The 22,035-nt window shown below is 41.0% G+C and overlaps 1 protein-coding gene across 1 annotated transcript in view; it reads right to left on the reverse strand.

The window, feature by feature from the left end:
• epc2 (enhancer of polycomb homolog 2) overlaps positions 1-22,035 on the reverse strand; it is a 39,098-nt gene that overhangs the window by 9,530 nt on the left and 7,533 nt on the right. Inside the window, 3 exon segments of the mRNA NM_001005683.1 lie at positions 268-474; positions 1,401-1,546; positions 2,548-2,707. Of these exon segments, the coding sequence (NP_001005683.1) occupies positions 268-474; positions 1,401-1,546; positions 2,548-2,707 (513 nt within the window).

The raw sequence follows: 22,035 nt of genomic DNA on the forward strand, positions 1-22,035 counted from the left end.
AAGAAAGGCGAGATGCCATTATGAAAAAAGGGTTTTTAATTGAAGGGGGAAAAAAATGTTGTTCAAGAGAAAAGAATAACTGAACAACTCGCAAGTACGCCTCATATTCACTCGTGTGCTTTTCTCCGTTAGTGCAAATTGTTTCGAATTTAGTCCAAGGGCCAAACGATAGGATGAGCCTGATATAGTCCAGCTTAACGTGGCCTCGCCAAACAAGTGTATCGTTATGGTCAGCTAAACAGTGACACTCTAGCCTCAGAACATTACCTTTCGAGTTTGCATTTTCTCTGTTCTTCGTCGAAAAGCAACATAGGGGTCATTATTTGTAGAACCATCTCTTTTTTCTTGCTTGACTTGAGGAATGAGGGAGGGCCCCCTGCAGTTCTTCCGTTTTCTTACCCAGTAGTCATATACAGATTTGATAAGGTAATCATCTTCATTTAGCAGCAGCTTAGCTTCCTGAAGAGTAACAAGCTAAAAGGAAATGCACAAATAAATATATGATTAATATAGTGAGGAAAAAAAAATCACCATGCAGCTGAAAAGTGGGTTATGTTACTGTGCCCTAAATGGCAATCCGGGTCCCCATCCTTCATCTGGTCCCTGACATAGGTCCTTCTTTCCTCCACACAATGTCCCTTGGTATTGTAGAGCAATGTTGCAGAGTTATATGTTTGGCTGCTACTAGTTTAAAAAAAAAAAAAAACTCTCCCTTCTGCAATGAGCCTGGTTGCTAGTCTCTCTGACCCTGGCAACATATTGACCTGTACCTCAACAAGATGTAATTAATAGACAGCTGCCTATTTTATTGGTATTCTCACAACCAATGAAACCCCTGCAACTTGAGTGACCTTCAGAAGTAGAGTAGGCTTCAAAAGCATGTGCATAGAGGGCAGCTGCGGGGGGCAGATATTTGGACAAACATGCAAACAAGAGGGGGTTTGGGCATCAGCGTGCTTGGCAGCAATGTACCCCTGGCACTACTACCCTTTGGGCCAGATCTGGTGACCTTTCCATACTGCAATAGAGATAACAAGACTATGCAAATGTTACTGCCGAAAGCCTTTATTCTCAGCTATGTGAGTTAAGTTTAAAATAGAATCTAACACATTACAGGTGATTTAAAGGGGGAAATGAGCTACAAATCTTTATCTCATTTAGAGCAGATGGGTGCATCCAGTGGTAGCGATAATGAAAGGATTAAATTACACCAATTTACTGTGCTATCGTTTTGCTACAATTTGCAATTTTGCAACTTTCTGGATGCCCTTCAAACATACAATCATTAAAAAAAAAAAAACCCACACACTACAAAACTTGGAATCCAAATCCCCCATTATCATAATTAGAGACGGGACAGCAAGCCCAGGACGCATTATGAATAATAACTCGTATGGTACCTGATTTGAGCTTGCCTTTTCCAGCCTGTCAATCATAATTTCAAATTGCAGTGGCTTGATTTCCATTTTCCTGTTCAGTCGGTTAAGCAACGTCTCGTCTTCAGAGTCCATATCATAATCTGGCTGCTCATAGTCCAGATTAAAAGCTAAAAAGTGTCACATTTGTTCATCAGTATGCATTTATACATATGATTTCAGCAGTCATTTTTTTTTTTTTTTTTTTTTTTTTAGACAACCTTCTGACTCCTGAACAAAAGTATCATCTACTTATGACCACTAGATGGCAGTGCTTAAATGTTAGCTAGAAAATGCCTATGAGAACATATGAGGGGTTTTTCATGACCCTCGGGGGCGTAGGTGCCCGAACACCCTGTGGAGTGTTACTCCATACTGTGAATGACACACAAGATAAAAGGCAGGTAGGAGGAACATTTACACCCCTCCATCCCCGCTGTGTAATGTAGACAACGGTCCATTCAAAGCGCATTGTGCTGCTCCGTTTTGGAGCACAAAGGTCTGCAGATATTTGTATAATTATGTGTAGTGGGCAAAGTAAAAAAAAAAAATGGCTTGTGTAGGTCCCCTAGGGAACCTCCCTCATAAGAATATATTAATACAAAATTGGAAGAAATAAATGCACCAAAACATGTTTTTAATTGAAAAAGTGCTGTCAAGTGTTTCCAACTTAAGTGAATCAGAGTGTTGGTTTTGCTACAGAATCTTGGGGATGAATTCTCCAGCAATGAAACACCACTCTGATTCAAATTGTATGGACGGAAACCAAACTGAATCCAAGCCATAGTTGGAAGCTTGACACAGTCACACATGAAAATAAATGACACGACACCGAGGCATTTGGTTTGAGATAAAGTGCTGGGATTTATAAATCCTAGATTTCTGTATTTTCCAGAGCCCTTTAGGACCAGAAAACAAAAACTAGGAAGTCCCATAACAACATGAAGAGGGTACTAAAGAGTGGAGCTTTTCAGCCGTTCGGATCCAGGGCAATGGGCAAGGCTTGGCGCTTGAGGGGGCAGGTGGCTTAGCCCATTTATGAGTAACAGATGCGAGCTTGTTTGTGCATTGGAAGAGAGACAAGTATAAGGACAGCGAGGCTTTCAGGGAAGAAACAACAAGAGGATCTTACGCTGGATGTGAATGAACTGCTTGGGCTGTTTAAATTCCCCTTTGTACAGACGACTGTAGTAGTGAACATTGCTCTCGGCTTCAGGAACCGGAATGACCATGCTCTCTTTCTTCTCTCTGAAAACTTGTTGTGCTGAGATTGCTCGCTGTAAGTGATGTTCCTGCAAGTCAATGGCACAAAACAAATCAGATTTATTTACATCAATAAAAAAAGTGCAATTTGTCACTTGAGCAGGAACAGAAAATGTTACTTTCACCTATTTGTGTGTATTATATATATATATATATACATACACAAAGGATGGCACACCGCTACATAACATACCTCGGGTGCTCGGTAAAGGGTTCCAATAGTATAAAAAAGACCAGCAACTCCGGGATTTCTTGTGAAAAATCAAAACATGTATTCAAAGTAGCATAAACAGCCGACGTAATGTTTCGGTCCCCATCGGGACCTTTCTCAGGGCTGAGAAAGGTCCCAATGGGGACCGAAACGTTACGTCGGCTGTTTATGCTACTTTGAATACATGTTTTGATTTTTCACAAGAAATCCCGGAGTTGCTGGTCTTTTTTATAATAAATATATATATATATAATATATATATATAATAAATATATATATATAAGAAATGCCTTGACACTTCAGTCTATGTTGGAGAACAGAGTATCACTCCAACAAAGGGGTGGTTCACCTCTGCCTTAACTTGTAGTAAGTTATAGAATGTACTATTCCTAGCAACTTTTTAAAATGGTCTTTATTAATTATTTTTATAGCGTTTCAATTATTTGCAGTCCTTTTTTTGCCACGGAACCCCCTGAAGCCAAAAAACTATTGGTCTCTGGACAAAGTGCTAAATAACTGGAAAACCACAAACAAAGAAAAAAAATGAAGACCAACTGCAAATTGTCTCAGTAGATGTAGGTCTAAATCATACTAAAAGTTCATTTAAAGGTGAACAACTCATTTAAAGGAAATCTATAGCCCTCAAACAATAGCTATAAAATATATTGCATAAACCAGCTCATATGTAAAACCCTGCTTTATCTAAATAAACCATTTTCATAAAAATATACTTTTTAGTAGTATGTGCTATTGGGTAATCCTGAATAGAAAACTGCCATTTTAAGAATTAAGGGCCGCCCCCTGGGATCATAGGATTCACAGTGCACACAAACAAGCCAAGGCACACTTACATGCTAGGCCCCATCAGCCAATGAATGGACAGAGTTCTGCCTTTTGCTCCCACACTACTTCCTGTTACAGTTAGAGTTGCATTATTTCCGGTCAGCTGATCTCTGAGGGAGCACACAGCCCAGCACTAAATGGCGGCTCAAGGGAAAGGATGTAAAAGGGCAATATTTACTGATATATATATTCCAGTTTGGAGAGATTCTATAATAGGCCACTTAACATAATATAAACTATGTTAAGTATTCATTCTGGGGGTATAGTTTTCCTTTAAGAAGAAGGACTTCTTGCCCATGTACCAGTGACCCCCAGCCTTTGACGATCTGTATTGGATATATAACTGGCACTAGTAGGCTACCAAAGGTCCTAGTGGAAGTTTTGATTCCGCACAATGAGTGGTGGGTGACCTGCACTATACAAAGTGCCTAGTGTGTGCCCCAAGCCCAGGGAGATGCCCATAGCATTTACACTGCAAGCTGTAAGGGTCAGGAAGCTCCTCATTCTCATAACACTATATTGCGTATATGCGTATATTTATTGGAGTGAACGTTCAGTCTATTCATCCATACAGTAATGCTATATAAAGATATGTCACAGATCAGAAGGCACAATTCCCTTTATGTTATATGTACATAAGGGGACACCAAGAGCTTCTGGCTCCGGTACATCAGTGGGCTAGAAACTCCCAGGAACCTATAACAAAGGGCCACACAGCATCTCACAGCTTTATACAGAGCAAGTCATGGTCTGTGTTTGAATCCATTTCGTATTTATCAGTGTGCATCTCCTTGTTTCCATGGATACCAGCCCATTATACATACATACTGATCCTGCCATCACCTCCAACCATGATAATGACACACTCGCTCAGTGTACCTGTGTCATCTTCCTAATCAGCCTGACTTCACTGCTACCACTTAAAAGAAACCATTACAGAGTTATTATATATACATATATATGTTTTCTATTCGTTATAGCGTGTGTGCGTATAGGGCAGGCATGGCCCATGGGATTGCCCGGGATACTGCCAGCGAGGCATTACATATCAGAAATGACCCGACTGCCGGGGGAAGTGTAACTACAACTCACAGAGCTCCCAGAAGAGCTGTGGGGAAGAATGGCAGCCAATGTATTGGGATATAATTAGGGTGATCTTAATGTTCTGATTAAAAAACGGTAATGTAGTGATGCAACTTTGTATAATATCTGAGATCAGGGGTCAGATTTACCCTAGGGAAGGGTGGATCATATGAGAAACAGCAATCTATTCTGTTCCAGGAGAAGAATTACCGGCTGAATAGAACTTGCTTTCCCTTTGACAATATCCTCAAAATAGCAAGTGTTTTTTTTTCTGTAAAGTGTCAAAATGTGCTCAAACCTGTAGAATGGAAAAATAGAAAAACAGCTTCTTTTGTACAGTAGCTTCCAATGAAAAGCATACCCCTCATTCTCCTGATGGGACACTTTATCATCTCTCACAGTCCCTTAAACCTTAAAAGGGTCGTTCCCCTTTAAATTAACTTGTAGTATGCTGAAGACAGTGATATCCTGAGACAAACTGGGCTTTTTTTTAAATGTTTTAAATGATTTAGCTTTTTTTCAGCAGCTCTCTTGTTGCTAGGGTTCAGTTTAACCTGGCAACCAGGTAGTAGTTTGAACAAGAAACTGGAAGATTACTTACTAAGTAACCTTACAGAGAAATTGCTGCCGGGGTCAGCAACCCCCATTTAAAAGCTAGGAAGAGGCAGAAAAGGAAGGCAAATAACTATTAAAAATGAACTTAAACATTAACTACCCTATTAAAATATATAGGTGCCACTTACACACTCCACAGATGCTTATACTTAGTAACTACAGGGTATGGATCCCTTCTCCAGAAACCCATTGAATTACGGAAAGGCCATCTCCCCTAGACTTCATTATAAGCAAATAATTCTAATTTTTTTAAATGATTCCCTTTTCTCTGTAATAATAAAACAGTACCTGTATTTGATCCCAACTAAGATATAATTACCCCTTATTGGGGGCAGAACAGTCCTATTGGGTTTATTTAATGGTTAAATAATTCCCTTTTCTCTGTAATAATAACACAGTACTTGTACTTGATCCCAACTAAGATATAATTACCCCTTATTGGGGCAGAACCATCCTATTGGGTTTATTTAATGGTTAAATGATTCCCTTTTCTCTCTAATAATAAAACAGTACCTGTACTTGATCCCAACTAAGATATAATTACCCCTTATTGGGGGCAGAACAGCCCTATTGGGTTTATTTCATGGTTAAATGATTCCCTTTTCTCTGTAATAATAAAACAGTACCTGTACTTGATCCCAACTAAGATATAATTACCCCTTATTGGGGCAGAACAGCCCTATTGGGTTTATTTCATGGTTAAATGATTCCCTTTTCTCTGTAATAATAAAACAGTACCTGTACTTGGTCCCAACCAAGATATAATTAATCCTTATTGGACGCAAAACAATCCTATTGGGTTTAATTAATGTTTTATTAATTTTTAAGTAGACTTAAGGTATGGAGATCCAAATTATGAAAAGATCCCTTATCCAGAAAACCCCAGGTCCCGAGCATTCTGGATAACAGGTCCCATACCTGTACTTGTCTCAGCTCTCTATACAGACAAAAGCAATGTAAGAATCACCATATGGCCACAAAGGGGAGAAGCATCACAGCTTCTGCTAATGAATTATATATATATATATATATAGTGACTTGCAAAAGTATTCGGCCCCCTTGAACTTTTCCACATTTTGTCACATTACAGCCACAAACATGAATCAATTTTATTTGAATTCCACGTAAAAGATCAGTACTAAGAGGTGTACACGTGAGAAGTGGAACGAAATCATACATGATTCCAAACATTTTTTACAAATAAATAACTGCAAAGTGGGGTGTGCGTAATTATTCAGCCCCCTTTGGTCTAAGTGCAGTCAGGTGCCCATCGACATTGCCTGATGAGTGCTAATGACTAAATAGAGTGCACCTGTGTGTAATCTAATGTCAGTACAAATACAGCTGCTCTGTGACGGCCTCAGAAGTTGTCTTAGAGAATATTGGGAGCAACAACACCATGAAGTCCAAAGAACACACCAGACAGGTCAGGGATAAAGTTATTGAGAAATTTAAAGCAGGCTTAGGCTACAAAAAGATTTCCAAAGCCTTGAACATCCCACGGAGCACTGTTCAAGCGATCATTCAGAAATTGAAGGAGTATGGCACAACTGTAAACCTACCAAGACAAGGCCGTCCCCCTAAACTCACAGGCCGAACAAGGAGAGCGCTGATCAGAAATGCAGCCAAGAGGCCCATGGTGACTCTGGGGGAGCTGCAGAGATCTACAGCTCAGGTGGGGGAATCTGTCCATAGGACAACTATTAGTCGTGCACTGCACAAAGTTGACCTTTATGGAAGAGTGGCAAGAAGAAAGCCATTGTTAACAGAAAACCATAAGAAGTCCCGTTTGCAGTTTGCCACAAGCCATGTGGGGGACACAGCAAACATGTGGAAGAAGGTGCTCTGGTCAGATGAGACCAAAATGGAACTTTTTGGCCAAAATGCAAAATGCTATGTGTGGCAGAAAACTAACACTGCACATCACCCTGGACACACCATCCCCACTGTCACATATGGGGGGGCAGCATCATGCTCTGGGGGGGCTTCTCTTCAGCAGGGACAGGGAAGCTGGTCAGAGTTGATGGGAAGATGGATGGAACCAAATACAGGGCAATCTTGGAAGAAAACCTCTTGGAGTCTGCAAAAGACTTGAGACTGGGGCGGAGGTTCACCTTCCAGCAGGACAAGGACCCTAAACATAAAGCCAGGGCAACAATGGAATGGTTTAAAACAAAACATATCCATGTGTTAGAATGGCCCAGTCAAAGTCCAGATCTAAATCCAATCAAGAATCTGTGGCAAGATCTGAAAACTGCTGTTCCCAAACGCTGTCCATCTAATCTGACTGAGCTGGAGCTGTTTTGCAAAGAAGAATGGGCAAGGATTTCAGTCTGTAGATGTGCAAAGCTGGTAGAGACATACCCTAAAAGACTGGCAGCTGTAATTGCAGCAAAAGGTGCTTCTACAAAGTATTGACTCAGGGGGCTGAATAATTACGCACACCCCACTTTGCAGTTATTTATTTGTAAAAAATGTTTGGAATCATGTATGATTTTCGTTCCACTTCTCACGTGTACACCACTTTGTATTGGCCTTTCACGTGGAATTCCAATAAAATTGATTCATGCTTGTGGCTGTAATGTGACAAAATGTGGAAAAGTTCAAGGGGGCCGAATACTTTTGCAAGCCACTGTATAATATATATATATATATATATATAATAAATATATATATATATATATAATATATATATATATATATATATATATATATATATATATATATATATATATATATATATATATATATATATAATAAATATATATATATATATATATAATAAATATATATATATATATATATAATAAATATATATATATATATATATATATATAATAAATATATATATATATATATATATATGTGTGTATATTATGTGTGCCCTCCAAGATTATGGTCTTGGAGAAAGTACAGCCCCAATAATTACCCCCAGTTTCTTTCCCCTGTGTATCCCTGTGTGCCCAGCAGGGAAAGGGTGACAATACTGAGCAAGGATAAGGCCATTCTCATGTTGAGTCAGCGCTTGTGTATAACGGTGTGGGAGCGCAGATAATACATCACCCAGTTGGAGCAGAGAAATGCCTACAAATAAAAGCACGGGGATGCTAATGAGCAGCCCGCAGCAGTTTCCTACACGTGGCCTGATAATAATAACAATGAGTTATTGCTCTGGCACCATGTGCGCCATCAACATAACACAGGCAAAAGCTTGAAAACTGAAAGTGGAGCCTTTAAATGCCTATTTGTTATGGTAATGTCCCTTAGGCTGAATGGAGCTGCCCTACTGTGCAACACACAGACCTTCCTTCCTACTAATCCTCTCCCTTTCCTTATGCACACACACAAATACATGGCATAAATCTGAATTTACTCCTGTAACCCACCCTGAATATATTAATATAAGGTGCACTGACTGAAGATTATTACAGGTTCTGGACAGAGGAGTGCTCTCTCCCACAGAGGCTAATTTTAAGCAAACTATTTGTATTTTATTTATATGACCTTTTTCTCTCTCTGTACCTTGCGGTTCACCTTAAAGTTAAACTTTTAGTATGTTATAGAATGGCCAATTCTAAACAACTTTTCACTTGGTCTACATTATTTATTTGTTATAGTTTTTGAATTATTTGCCTTCTTCTTACAACTCTTTGCTAACTATTGCTATGCGAGGCTACAATTCTATTGTTATTGTTACTTTTTGTACCTTTCTTTTCTATTCAGGCCCTCTCTTATTCACATACCAGTCTCTCTCCAAACTACTCCCTGGTTGCTAAGGTAACTTGGACCCTAACAACCAAATAGCTGCTGAAACTCCAAACCAGAGAACTCCTGAACCGAAAAAAACTAAAAACTAAACTAAAGAAAAAATGAAGACCATTTGCAAATTGTCTCAGAATATTACTCTCTACATCAGTGCTGTCCAACTTCTGTTGTACCGAGGGCCGGAATTTTTCCGACCTACGTGGTGGAGGGACGATAATGGAAGCCAGTTTTGACCACTCCCCTTTTTGAAACCGCACCCACTTGAAACCACACCCATGTTATCACATGACCATACCCATATTAATGGTTGTAGTACAGCAAAAACCTGCCATACTCTGCCTGCCCTACCCTGCCTTTGTGTGTGCCATACTCTGCCTTCCCTACCCTGCCTGCGTGTGCCATACTTTCACTGTGTGTGCCATTCTTGGCTGGTTTGTGCCAAACTTGGCCTGTGTGTGCCATACTCTGCCTGCCCTACTCTGCCTGTGTGTGCCATACTCTGCCTTCCCTACCCTGCCTGTGTGTGCCATACTCTACTTGCCCTACTCTGCCTGTGTGTGCCATACTCTGCCTGCCCTACTCTGCCTGTGTGTGCCATACTCTGCCTTCCCTACCCTGCCTGTGTGTGCCATACTCTGCTTGCCCTATGCTCACACACAGGCAGCCTACTGTGACACAATGCTGGCACTGCTCCTACAGTCTGCACAATAACTATATATTAAAAAACTTTTTAATTGCAGTACCACCTCAGTATATGTTCTTTTTGTAGTATGCAGGGATTATTTGTGGGTTTCTACTGCTCCTGAGGTGTGAAGAAGTGAACAATGGGAGTGATTACAGCCTGAGCCTGAGGTGTGAACACTGCAGGGGGTAGAACAATGCAGAGATTAAAAGGTGTGAACAACACAGGGGATTACATATTTAAACAATACAGCCTGATTACAGCCTGAATCTGAGGTGAGAACCATGCAGGGGGGGGGGGGGGCAGTTAATCACAGTACTGATACCATTTAAAGCTTACACAAAGGTAAGCCATCAAAGCAGCCAGACAGGTGGGGGGCCACACAGAGGGGGGTCGCGGGACGCATTCGTGTTGGACAGCACTGCTCTACATCATACTAAACATTAACTTGAAAGGTGAACAACCCCTTTAAATACTGCCTCTAGATGGTGCTCAACTGCAAAGACTTGCCAGCAAAACACAATAGAAAATGCCATAGACAGACCGTGCCCCACCTGGGGGTTAATTTTGGTGTTATTTTTTTTTTCCCTTGTGACATAACGCAACAACATGGTAAAGGAACTTGGCTGCATCTGTACATAACAGCAGAATGGCGGGGTGTCACAGTTTTATGCTCACTCTCAACACAAGCTATAAGAAAATCTAAAGATGTACTTTCATCACATAATTACCCCATTATTTTGTTACATTAGAGGTTCAGGTATTTAGGTAGTTTATAGGTACAGTGCAACTGCTGTCTTAACTAAAGCTGGGCACTCATATGAAAAGATCAATTAGTATGGCAACCCAAGAAGGGGAATCAACTATACCGATTAAAGGAACAGTAACACCAAAAAATGAAAGTGTATAAAAATAATTAATATATTATATGCTATTGCTCTGCACTGGTAAAAGTTGTGTGTTTTCTTCATAAACACTACTGCAGTTTATATAAATACCCTGCTGTGTAGACATGGGGGCAGCCTTTTAAATTGAAAAAAGGAGAAAAGGCACAGGTTACTAAGCAGATAACAGATAAGTAACAGATTCCCATTGTATTCTACACAGTTTATCTGGTATCTTCTTATGTAACCTGTGCCTTTTCTCCTTTTTTCAATTTAAATGGCTGCCCCCGTGGCTACACAGCAGCTATTTCTATTAACTATAGTAGTCTTTCTGAAGCAAACACGCAACTTTTACCAGTGCAGGGCAATAGTACATTATATTTTAATTATTTTAAAACATTTTTATTTTTTAGTGTTACTGTTCCTTTAAGTTAGTTCACAATCAGATCATAAATGGGGCCTCTGGGGCAACCAATGCACCAATGGGCTAACTGGACAAACTCCAAGATGTTTTCAATCCTGTACAGTCTATATCTGGCCAATCGATAGCGCATGGTGTGTGTTTGAAACAGAGGAGGAAAAAGACACCATTTTAGAATTCGCACTCAATTTTTTTTATTAAGGATTATATATGATCCTGCTCTGTGTTTTGGGGACAAGTTAAGAACGTATCTAAAATCCACGCAATACAGCATAATAGGTTTCTGTTGTTTGCCAGAAAGGAAACAGAATCTCTCATAGGAGGACAAAAAGCACCAATTACTTTTAAAGCAGCAAAGTAAAATATTTGTGAACACTACACTACACAATATTACACATATTTAAGTAAAAATAAACACTTTACTCAGACAATAATATCTAGAGGCTGTATCTGCCTTACTGGGCCCAGTCTATGCCATTAGATTCCTATTATTTAATACAGTCAGAACACACCCAGCTGGTAACACAAACTGGTAAGTAAAATTGGTGAAGAACTACTCTTAGACAACCCCATTGTATACCCATCTTACCAATGGCAGGAAAAATCTGCAAGAACAGAAAACAGATACATGCAACTGCAGGGGTCATTCTGTGACCCAAGTTGCACCCAGGCTGAAAAGAGCAGGAGCCATGGGGCTACCAATTCCAGGAAGAAAATAACACAACATTAATGCCAAAGCTATAACATAGACTGGTTATTACATTTCAGATGTGTGCGGTGGATAAAATGTGTACTTTGTTGCTTTATGCAAAATTGCTTTGTTCTCTCTAGAACACATTAAGCATCCATCTGTTATCTGAAGCAATTTGTGCCCATAAATGCAAAGCATTATGTTTATAATTTCTCACTTGCTCGGGCTGCTTAGCAGTATAAAAAGAAGCTCACAAACAAGGTTCTCTTGGACTTCTCCTGGTATATAACCCTCTGAAGAATAGGCAAGTATTGTGTTGCTGAGCCCGTATAAGGTCCCAGAATCATTATGCACATTCTAGATCAGGGACACGGGACACTGTAATGGGTTGATTCCAGCGTGGCTGCCAGTAGAGAACATCTGTCTTAATGAACACACAATATTCCATTTCTGTTATTTCAAACAGTTTGTTTGTGTTCCTTTTATTTGGTCAGTATCATATGCCTATAACATATAAATGAGAGTACATAAAGCCCCCAGAAACCCAAGTTATGGGCATCTATTTGGGCATGTTACTATTTTCAAGGTAATTTGGCCACTGTGGGGCACCATACCACTGCAGGCTAAGTAGGATATTTAATTGAGCACTGGCAGAGAAAGCTGAAAGTGAATTATTATTCAGTATCCATGTAACAAAGGCAAGGGAGAGAGTGTCATAGAAATGGCATATCATACCTGCACAGCCTGTGTTATAAAAGGGCATTTATTCTCCCATTGTCAGGGCCTTCACATTTCTGGCTATCTGTCTGGCCAAAGCACATTTACAGAAATGGACTCAAACCTATTAGTGGCTAAAACCAAGAATATGTCATCTTTTCATGTGTACCATTTAATATCTCCTGTGCTACATTATTTCTAGGCACTTTGTTACCAATATATGTATTTATATTTCTGCAGTAAGTACAAAAAGGAAAATGACAGGGGCACTATAATGGAAACCTATTTTCCTTAGAGCGACACAGTTTACAAAAGCTATAAATAACTGAATACTGTTTGATTTTCCAGTCTCACAGCCCCAACCCACTTCCATAATCATTAAGAGGAAAATATACCATCCTGAATACGGAGAAGAATGGGGAAGTGGATTGTTTTACACAGAGAAAAATCCCTGCCTGAATAGATGAATTAGAACAGGGGTCCCCAACCTTTCTTAAGGCCCCCATACACGTTGAGATCCGCTCGCTTGGAGAGATCGCCAAGCGAGCAGATCTTCACCCGATATCCCCACCTACGGGGGCCATTATATTGGCGTCAATGGGGCAGTCGGTTTGGGGACCGCATCAACGAGCTGATTCAGTCCCCAATCCGACTGAATTTTCTAACCTGGCGGATCGATATCTGGTCAATTTTAGGCCAGATATCAGTCGGGCAGGCCCCTCGTTTATGCCCCTACACGGTCTGATAAGCTGTCGAATAGGTCCAAGGGACAGATATCGGTAGCTACTATCGGCCCGTGTATGGGGACCTTTACTCATAAGCCACAGTCAAATGTAAAAAGACTTGGAGAGCAACACAAGCATCATAAAAGTTCATGGAGGAGCCAAATAAGGGCTGTGATTGGCTATTAGGCAGCCTCTATGCACACTATCAGCTTACAGGGGGCTTTATTTGGGAGTAAATCTTGTTTTTATTCAACCAAAACTTGCCCCCAAGTCAGGAATTCAAAATTAACTCCCTGGTTTGGGGGCACTGAGAGCAACATCCAACGAGTTGGGGAGCAATGAATTAGAACATTGTTGGCAGCCACCATTTTGGTGGCTCTTGCTAGCCAATGAGGCTTCCAGCCGCTATAGCAGTCTATGGAGCCATGGAATAACATGACAGATTTCAGTCCCAAGCGTAACTATCCATCTGGCAAGAATGGCATAAGACTTAAGATTGTCAAAATAATTAATGTACACTGATTTGAAGACATACATTTTCATTGTATAAAAGGGGTATATATTGCATATACAGGGGTTGTGCAGTGGCATTATTGCCATGGAAGAAATGTATCAAAGTTAATATCGCCCCTGGAAAATGATCAGTGTGCTCCCATGGTTCCCGGACTTTATATTTTAGATTATATGCATAAACCAGCAGCACCCAGCTCACTGACTTTCTATCCCTACATTAATACTACCTTAAGGGTGACTGTACCTTTAAATTTCCCAGTAGCATTGTACTTAGTATAGGGTAATAGCTATGCTGAACTGCTAGACCACAAGCCCTTTTGGCTTCTTGGTGAGGTTTATATACACAACAGAAGCCTTGTGGGAGGAGCTAAGGAAAGATGTGGCAAGTCTGCCAATCAGAAAAGCTGTTTAGACAGGACTATGGGTAATGGGGTAGGGTAATAGTGTGGACCCTTTGATTAAGAGCATGTAGGATGACCATGACTAGGTTACTACCTTCATACCAGGATAACAACACACTTCACAGATGTAATAATAAATGGCGAGCAGGACATCTGGCTAATGTAGCCAATAATAACAGGCTTCCAGGCTGTATTCCCAATAAAATAAAATATTAAAAAGTGCAAGAGGCATGAATATCCCATAAATTACATTTTTATACAGGGTGCTTAGTGATGTCATTAGTTATAATTGGGGCTGGATGATGTAATTTGTCACGTGACACATCAGTGAAACTTGTGTATTAAAATAAATGAAGAACCCCCTATTAAAAAATATAAGGATATTGAAAGTCACCTAGGAGTTCCATGACCTGTGTAAAAGCACTCAGCCTTTGGCCGCATGCGTTTATATGATCATGGAAATCCTCGGTGACTTATAATATCCTTATATTAGTACAACAGGGGGTACTTTATTCACACTATATCTGATAATGGGAATTCTTTTTAGACTAATTTAGCAGCTTTAAGGGAAAAGATGGAATTTTTTTGTTGCTATTGGGAGCAGGAAAGCAGCACATTATTTTAATTTCAGAAGAAAAGTTATGATGGGATGACTTGCAGAAAATTACACGATATTACATGTAGTCACATTAAATTACATCATGTTGTTCAGGATATCTAGGAAAGCAGCCAGATGCAGGAACCGAGGGACACGCTTAGGAACCAAAGAAGGGGACGATGCCAAAGGAGGAGTGGCTGCTGTTTCTCAGCACTGATTAGGAATGAAGAATGAATGCAGGAGTCAGAGAAAGATATGATCCTTAAAATATTATGAATATGAAGTGCAGCCATGTTAAACAGAGGAGCAGCCCTCTCCCCCTGTGGCTTCACTGTATTACCTATAAGCAAACAGAAAAGAAAACACACGGAGCTACTAGTAGCAGCTACTTTTGCACGGCTACTAAACGCCAGAAAATACCCTGCCATAGACATTACTGAGAATTGCCTTTGCTAAAACATACGTAGAGACAATTATCAGTAAATGATCAGCATTGTCTATTTTAGTAGCCGAGACAAATAGCTGCTACTAGTAGCCCTGTGTGTCTTCACCCTTAAGCACAAATGCAGCATGCTTGGCAGGTGATCACAAACGGCTGCTCCCATTGACTTTAAAGGGATACACATGGAAGTGCGGCTGAGAGCACTATATAGCTTAAAACACTTCTGCATGTATCCCATTCATGCGCTCCCCCAGCCAACCTTTCCTCCCTTGACGCTCTGCGGGGGGTTAGGGGGACACGACCGGCGGGGGCACCCTTAGGGCCCTTGGGGTGGCAGCCCCGGTGGGCCCTACACCCCACAGGCCGACCCTGATGATGGGCATTTTTAAGCCAGCTAAAATATGCTATAAGCCTCCTGGATATGGGCCATGTTGCATTTGGTTGCCATTACTTGCGGTGGTGATCAGAACCATGCACCCAGTATAGGCAATTCAAGCTGGATAATGTAATGGGCAACTTGCAGTGCTTTCTAGTGACAAGTGAACGTGTATATGGGGTAACAGTGTCCCTCCAGCAGGGAGAAGCCCCTCATAGCAGAGTAACATTAGTATGCATTCACACTCCACGAGGAACAAGCCAGCTAATGCGCATAAGAGATGATCACACTTGGGGAAAAAAAGCAACAGATGCGAGGCGGAAACATAAACAATGATTTTTGCCTTAACTCCTGGCACCCTATAATTGTGTAATTACCAGACAGACATTCCATGGCACTGTGCAAGTTACTGTGGGAAAAGGAAAGCGCTTCTCTCTCTTGCAGAAATACCAAGTGTTACATTGTGTAACAAAGAGCAGGCCTGTAACACTATTACAGCTTCTATATAGAACAGAGGGGAACGTGGGGGAGAGGAAGGAACAGATTCCCCACAATAGATACAGTCAGGGGAAGAATAACAGAATAAAAGGACATGACTATCATTTCTATTTATAAAAGTGTTGCTTTTTTCCTTAAATATGAAAGTATAATGACATCTCTTAGTGTGCCCAGAGCATTCCATCTCTCTTTATTGGCATTTTAAACAAACAGGAGCTGCCATATTACTTACTCTGCTCTATGCAGAACAGATAATTGTAAAGGAAACAGTTTAATTGCCAATAAGAAACTCTTTTGCTGCAGAAGTGCATTGATCGTGGGACATGCATTGGTCTGCGCCATCGCACACTCTACTAGAGGGGTGGCCGAAAGGCAGAGCTTGAGTTGGTGCTTAAAGGGAAACTATACCCCCAAACAATGGCTATAAAAATATATTGCATAAACAAGCTCATATGTAAAACCCTGCTTTATCTAAATAAACCATTTTCATGAAAATATACTTTAGTAGTATGTGCTATTGGGTAATCCTAAATAGAAAACTGCCATTTTAAGTACTAAGGGCCGCCCCCTGGGATCATAGGAGTCACAGTGCACACAAACGAAAGATTTTGCATTCCTAGCACACACAGTTACGCAGCCTTTATTTGCCCTTTATGCTTGGAGAGTAGTTGTGCCCTTTCAGCTGGAGCAGCTTTTATATGCCACAATTCCATTTATTACTATGGATCAGCTGGGTTGGAAATATGCTGACAAAGAGTGTTAGTCACCATTTAATTACACTGCCAAAACCAAACACATGCTTTCCTAGATTAAACAAGGGGGCCACAGAAACAGGTGGGCACGGCGATGCTGGCACAGAAACACAGAAACTTGTGCATAATGACACTAACCAGTATGATACCCACGAGGAACGTAACCCGCCGAGAGACCCCTGCCATCTGTCTGTGCTGCTCACTGCATTTGTTCTTGGAGTAATCACAAACACATATCTTTGGATAACTTGCTTGGGCAGTACATACATATACACAACGGAACACCTATTGCTGCACCTTTCCCTTGGTACTGGTGTGAATCCGACAGTCAGAACTTACTGCCAAACACAGCTATGCCCGAGTCTTTAGTAGTTATTGCATCTTGCATTTTGAGCCCGAGCACAACATTCCCATAGGCTACTCACATGCAATGGTTTGAGCTTTTTCTGTGTCTTTCTGCAATGCTATAAATGAATTGAGGAATGAGTAGTAACACAGGGGAACCTCATCGCTGCTGGACACAACGCACAGATATTATTTTGCCATACATCTTAGGAATGTTAAGACATCCAAAACAACCCTGAAGCTGCTTTTTCAGAGGAAAGAAATACAGATTTTCAGGCCCTGTATGTTTTTTAAACAGCTGAAATAGGCAGCACCACAACACCCACATTCACCACCACACACATTACTGGGGGCAGTTTTGGGCACCTTTTTTTGCCCAGGCTCTGTGTGCCATTACCCTAACCCTTCAACCCTGCCAGCAGCTGGGGGGGGGGGGCACAGCAGTCTTTGGCCCCAAGATATCACTGAACTACAAGCCACAGCAGAACCACAACAACCAAAATGCTGGAAGCTGTAATCAATAACATCCATGAGGCTGTAGGTTTCCTATTACAATATATATTTACCAAGCAATTGTACTGAGGCAACAACAAGTAAAAGGCAAAAAAATCTCAATTTCTAAGCAGCCACCCATGCACAAGGTGCCCCCCCACCTTGCCACTCATTACACAACAGCAGCCAGGTCCCGCAGACTGGATAAACCAACACTGACAATCTTATCCGCAATGGATACAGTCCATGTTGGAACATCGGATACTGGTAACTTTCCATGATATTGGACTGGCTACCATTAGCTCAGTCTTTCTAGCCCAGTAGTGGCTGAACCTGTTCTGGATATTAGCCTATTTCCAATTTGATCAGGCTCTCCTAGTAAATGTCAGCAAAGCTGGTAGTTCTAAGGAACTGGGCATGGCTCCCAATTATGTAACCGCTCTCGTTGCTGTAATTACACACTGATCACCTGATGGCTTTGTCTTTTACCTTGTGATACCTTTGCAGTCAATCCAGAGAGCCTGTGGGCAAGCGGAAGGAAGGAAAGACAAAGCGTTTCTGTGCCGCATGTGGAAGTATTATATTCAGTGTAGACATTGGCGTGTGTTACTAGCAGTGGCAGAACAAAATGTATTTCTCAACCCGCAAACTGTCAGGTTGGTCAGACAGTAATATCATATACAAGGTAATAATAACCTGCAGTATAGATACTATAGATCCCAACTGAGATCCAAAACCAAACATCAAAATGCAATACAGGTACCTATGAAGCATTGTGTGGGCTACAATAATAAAGGCATACAATATATTCAAGGCAAATAAACTGAATGAAATGACATTCCACTGACTTAGGGCATGTATGCGCTATTCACTATTACACACACCACTTTCACTTACAGCTTCCAACCAGATTTCACGCACAAAGCGACTCCTACCAGGAAATCTATCTTCCCTGATACAGAGAAAAGTCAGAGATATGTAGCTCCTACTAACCAGTAAACACCCTACTGGCAATGACACCAAACCCATTTTGCACAGAAATGGCATTACAAATGAATGTATATTGCACAGAGCGAGACAAAAACAAAAGGGGGGGTCAGGGTAGAGGTTTGGGTGGAATAAAGAGACCCTGAGGGATAATTACTCACTTCCAGGTTCTGCTCTAAATCTGCCACCTCTGACAAGCACAAACTGCACTCCAACATGAAAGAGGCGCAGTGTATGAATAAAGAATTCTATCCGCCCGTATTTGGCACCAATTTCGACTGCTGCTTAAAATAAGGCAGAAAAAAAGTCACCAAAGAACATATTGCCTTAACATCCCAGCAAAGTCCCAACCTGTCACTGGCATCAGATTTATACCCTCATTCAGCAAAAACACCATAAGTCACAGATTGACATGTCTTCTGTTCCCACGGTGCACCCACAAATGCCTCTGAAATCAGTTACCCCAGGGCTGCTGTGGCTGGCCAAACCAGCAAGCCATGGGGCACTAGGTCATTCTCACTGACTGACATTTGAGACAGTGATCCTGGCCTGAAAATCAACCAGTTTAGTACCTTTACCACTGTGTATGAGAGGTCATCAGCCAACTAGTAATAACAAAGACTTGTATTTCCCAAAATGTGGGTGAGCGGGCTGTTAGTGGCCACACGGGCCATGCCTGAAGCCCTAAGCGTAAAGCCCCCCTTCTCTCTTCCCATACACAGTTTTGACAGGTTGCAGCAGTTTAAAGGATACACTGTAGTAAATGTCAGAGCAGCTGGGTATGTAACTGAATGAAATGTCAGCCCAAAGATGCCCTTTATGTATAAAGCTGGGAATAAAACAGGCAAGGTATGAACACAGGCTTGTTGCCTAGCAAAGCGGTCTCTTGCCCAGTGCAGCTCCGTGGCCATAATGTCTAACTGCTCGTGGCTAATCCTTGTACAGAAAAAAACAAAAAGTAAAACACAGATTTTCTGGCAAATATGAAATAATTATTTAAAATCAATTAGAATTAAAAGTATGCCATAGACCAGGTATCCCCAAACCTTTTATACACGTGAGCCACAATTAAATGGAAAAAGTGTTGCGGAGCAACACAAGTATAAAAAAGGTTCCGGAGGGTGCCAATAAGAGCTATAATTGGCTAATTGGTAGCCCCTATTTGGACTGACAGCCTACAGAGGGCTCTGTTTGGCATTATAATTGTTTTTTATGCAACCAAAACCTGCCTCCTTACCAGAAATTCAAAAATAAGCCCCTGCTTTGAGGCCACTGAGAGCAACATCCAAGGGGTTGGGGAGCAACATGTTGCTCACGAGCCACTGGTTGGGGATCACTGCCATAGACTATAGCTTACAGGCCTAACTAATCACCTCTCCCCCCAAGCATTTGTAGTGAAACCTTGCCATCACCAAGCACTTAAAGGGGACCTGTCACCCACACATAACATATATAATAAAACATGTATAATAAAAAGTCCTTTGCAAATTTAATATGAAACTTGAATTTCTTTTTTAAACATCCACATCTGTTATAAGTATTAAAAAAAGCTTCAATCATGTATTGCCTGGCCAGCTGCTATTTTCCTTTCCTAGAGGTGGGGCAGGCAGTTACTTTCACTTTCCATTTAGCACTTTCTATATGTCGCTGCACTCCTCCTATTCCCCCCTCCTCACGCTCTATAGCTGTATATCCTGTGCATAGGCATCAGATCTAAGCAATGCTAGCCTTAACAACAGTGTCCACAAAATGGCACTGCTTGCTGTGAGCTTTGAATTCCAATACTGGAGAAAACCAAATTTAAATAATGTATATTAGTGTATGTAAAGTACACTATAGTCACAGTAGCACAGATTTACCCAAGGGCAGTGGCACACTGGGAGATTACCTGTAATTAAATCTCGGCTACCGCAGGTGACTAACCTCCATAAAATGGCTTTCCCAGTATTATGCTCAGGAAACTTCGGAAAACCAAGCATTGCGTGTGCTTTCCCAACAGCAATTCACTTTACTGCAGGGGGGGAAAGCATTTTGGGCAGATTTGTCACCCACTGTAGCGGAGATTTAGCCACTAGCAACAAATCTCCCTGTGTGTGCCACTACCCTTACGGTTATAATTCACTGCTGGTTTAGGTATTCCCCTTAGATCAAAAAATATTGCAAATACAGTTGGTTTAAATGTATGGCAGCACCACACATAAGTGCAAAGAGAAACATGAGATGAATAGGACTCACTGATCAAAATAAGCAAGAAAGTTATTAGTAGCTAAGTCCATTCTATCCCTCTGTATGTAAAGCCAGCCACACACAGGGCAATAGTTGCTTTCTTGGCACTAACACATCTGGGCCATGAACCCAGTGATCCACAATACCTGAAATGGTGTGGCATTCTTTCCTGGGAAAATACAGCAGTAAAATGCCACCCCTGCCACAGGTCTTCCCCTTCCCACTTTATATTTAATAATGTTTCAATGAAAAGTACCAACTCTATGCCCCTTGTCATTTGTGGTTTTATACAGCAGTCTGGCTGAATTACAGTTGGTGTATATTCCCTCATGCCTATTATGTGAGAGACGGACCCCAAAAAGCCCACTCGCACAAATGCCTGTAGAAAAGCTAACACTTCCATATGACGGATACCACAAACGGCAACAGCTCTGCCCCAGAAAGAAGCTAACTAGGCAAGCGACTAGCTGCCAGCCATTAACCTTACATTCAGCTCCATGCAATAACCTTGTCAGTGTCTGCCTCTAGCAACAGCTTCACCCTAGGGCCAATACAGTATTTGCTTCCAGTTAACTTACACTGCACATACAGAAGTCTAAGCATACAAAATAATATACGCCGAAAAGGCCCATTACGCTGCATACAAGTTATGGAATAAAGAAAATGAGCATATGCATGGTTTACCAACAGTATTTTGCAGGCAACAGTAATATAAGTCACTTTATGTCAGGGGTGTAGGGGTATGTAGAGCAAAAACTGCTGGGGACTCATTTATTAGAAGGGAAACAAAAACTTGGCTTACAGAAACAATTAAAAAGATATAACAGAGATCTGTGACTGCTGGGTACCAACAACAAGTAATTGAAAGGAAAGACTGCACATATTTGATTCTGCAGCAGGCTGAATACTTAATTACACTGATTTCTAAATGTCATCATAGAATTCTCATTATGTTTTTTAATGAGTTCAAAACCCTTATTTTTTTCAGCAAAAAGCCATGGAAGGATTATTTTGTCCCCAGTAGTGTCCCCTTTGTCCCATGCAGTAACCAGTATTAACTAATAATAACTTATTCCAAGGCTGCACTTTC

Source organism: Xenopus tropicalis, chromosome 9, assembly GCF_000004195.4.
Source record: "Xenopus tropicalis strain Nigerian chromosome 9, UCB_Xtro_10.0, whole genome shotgun sequence".
NCBI classification, from domain to species: Eukaryota; Metazoa; Chordata; class Amphibia; order Anura; family Pipidae; genus Xenopus; species Xenopus tropicalis.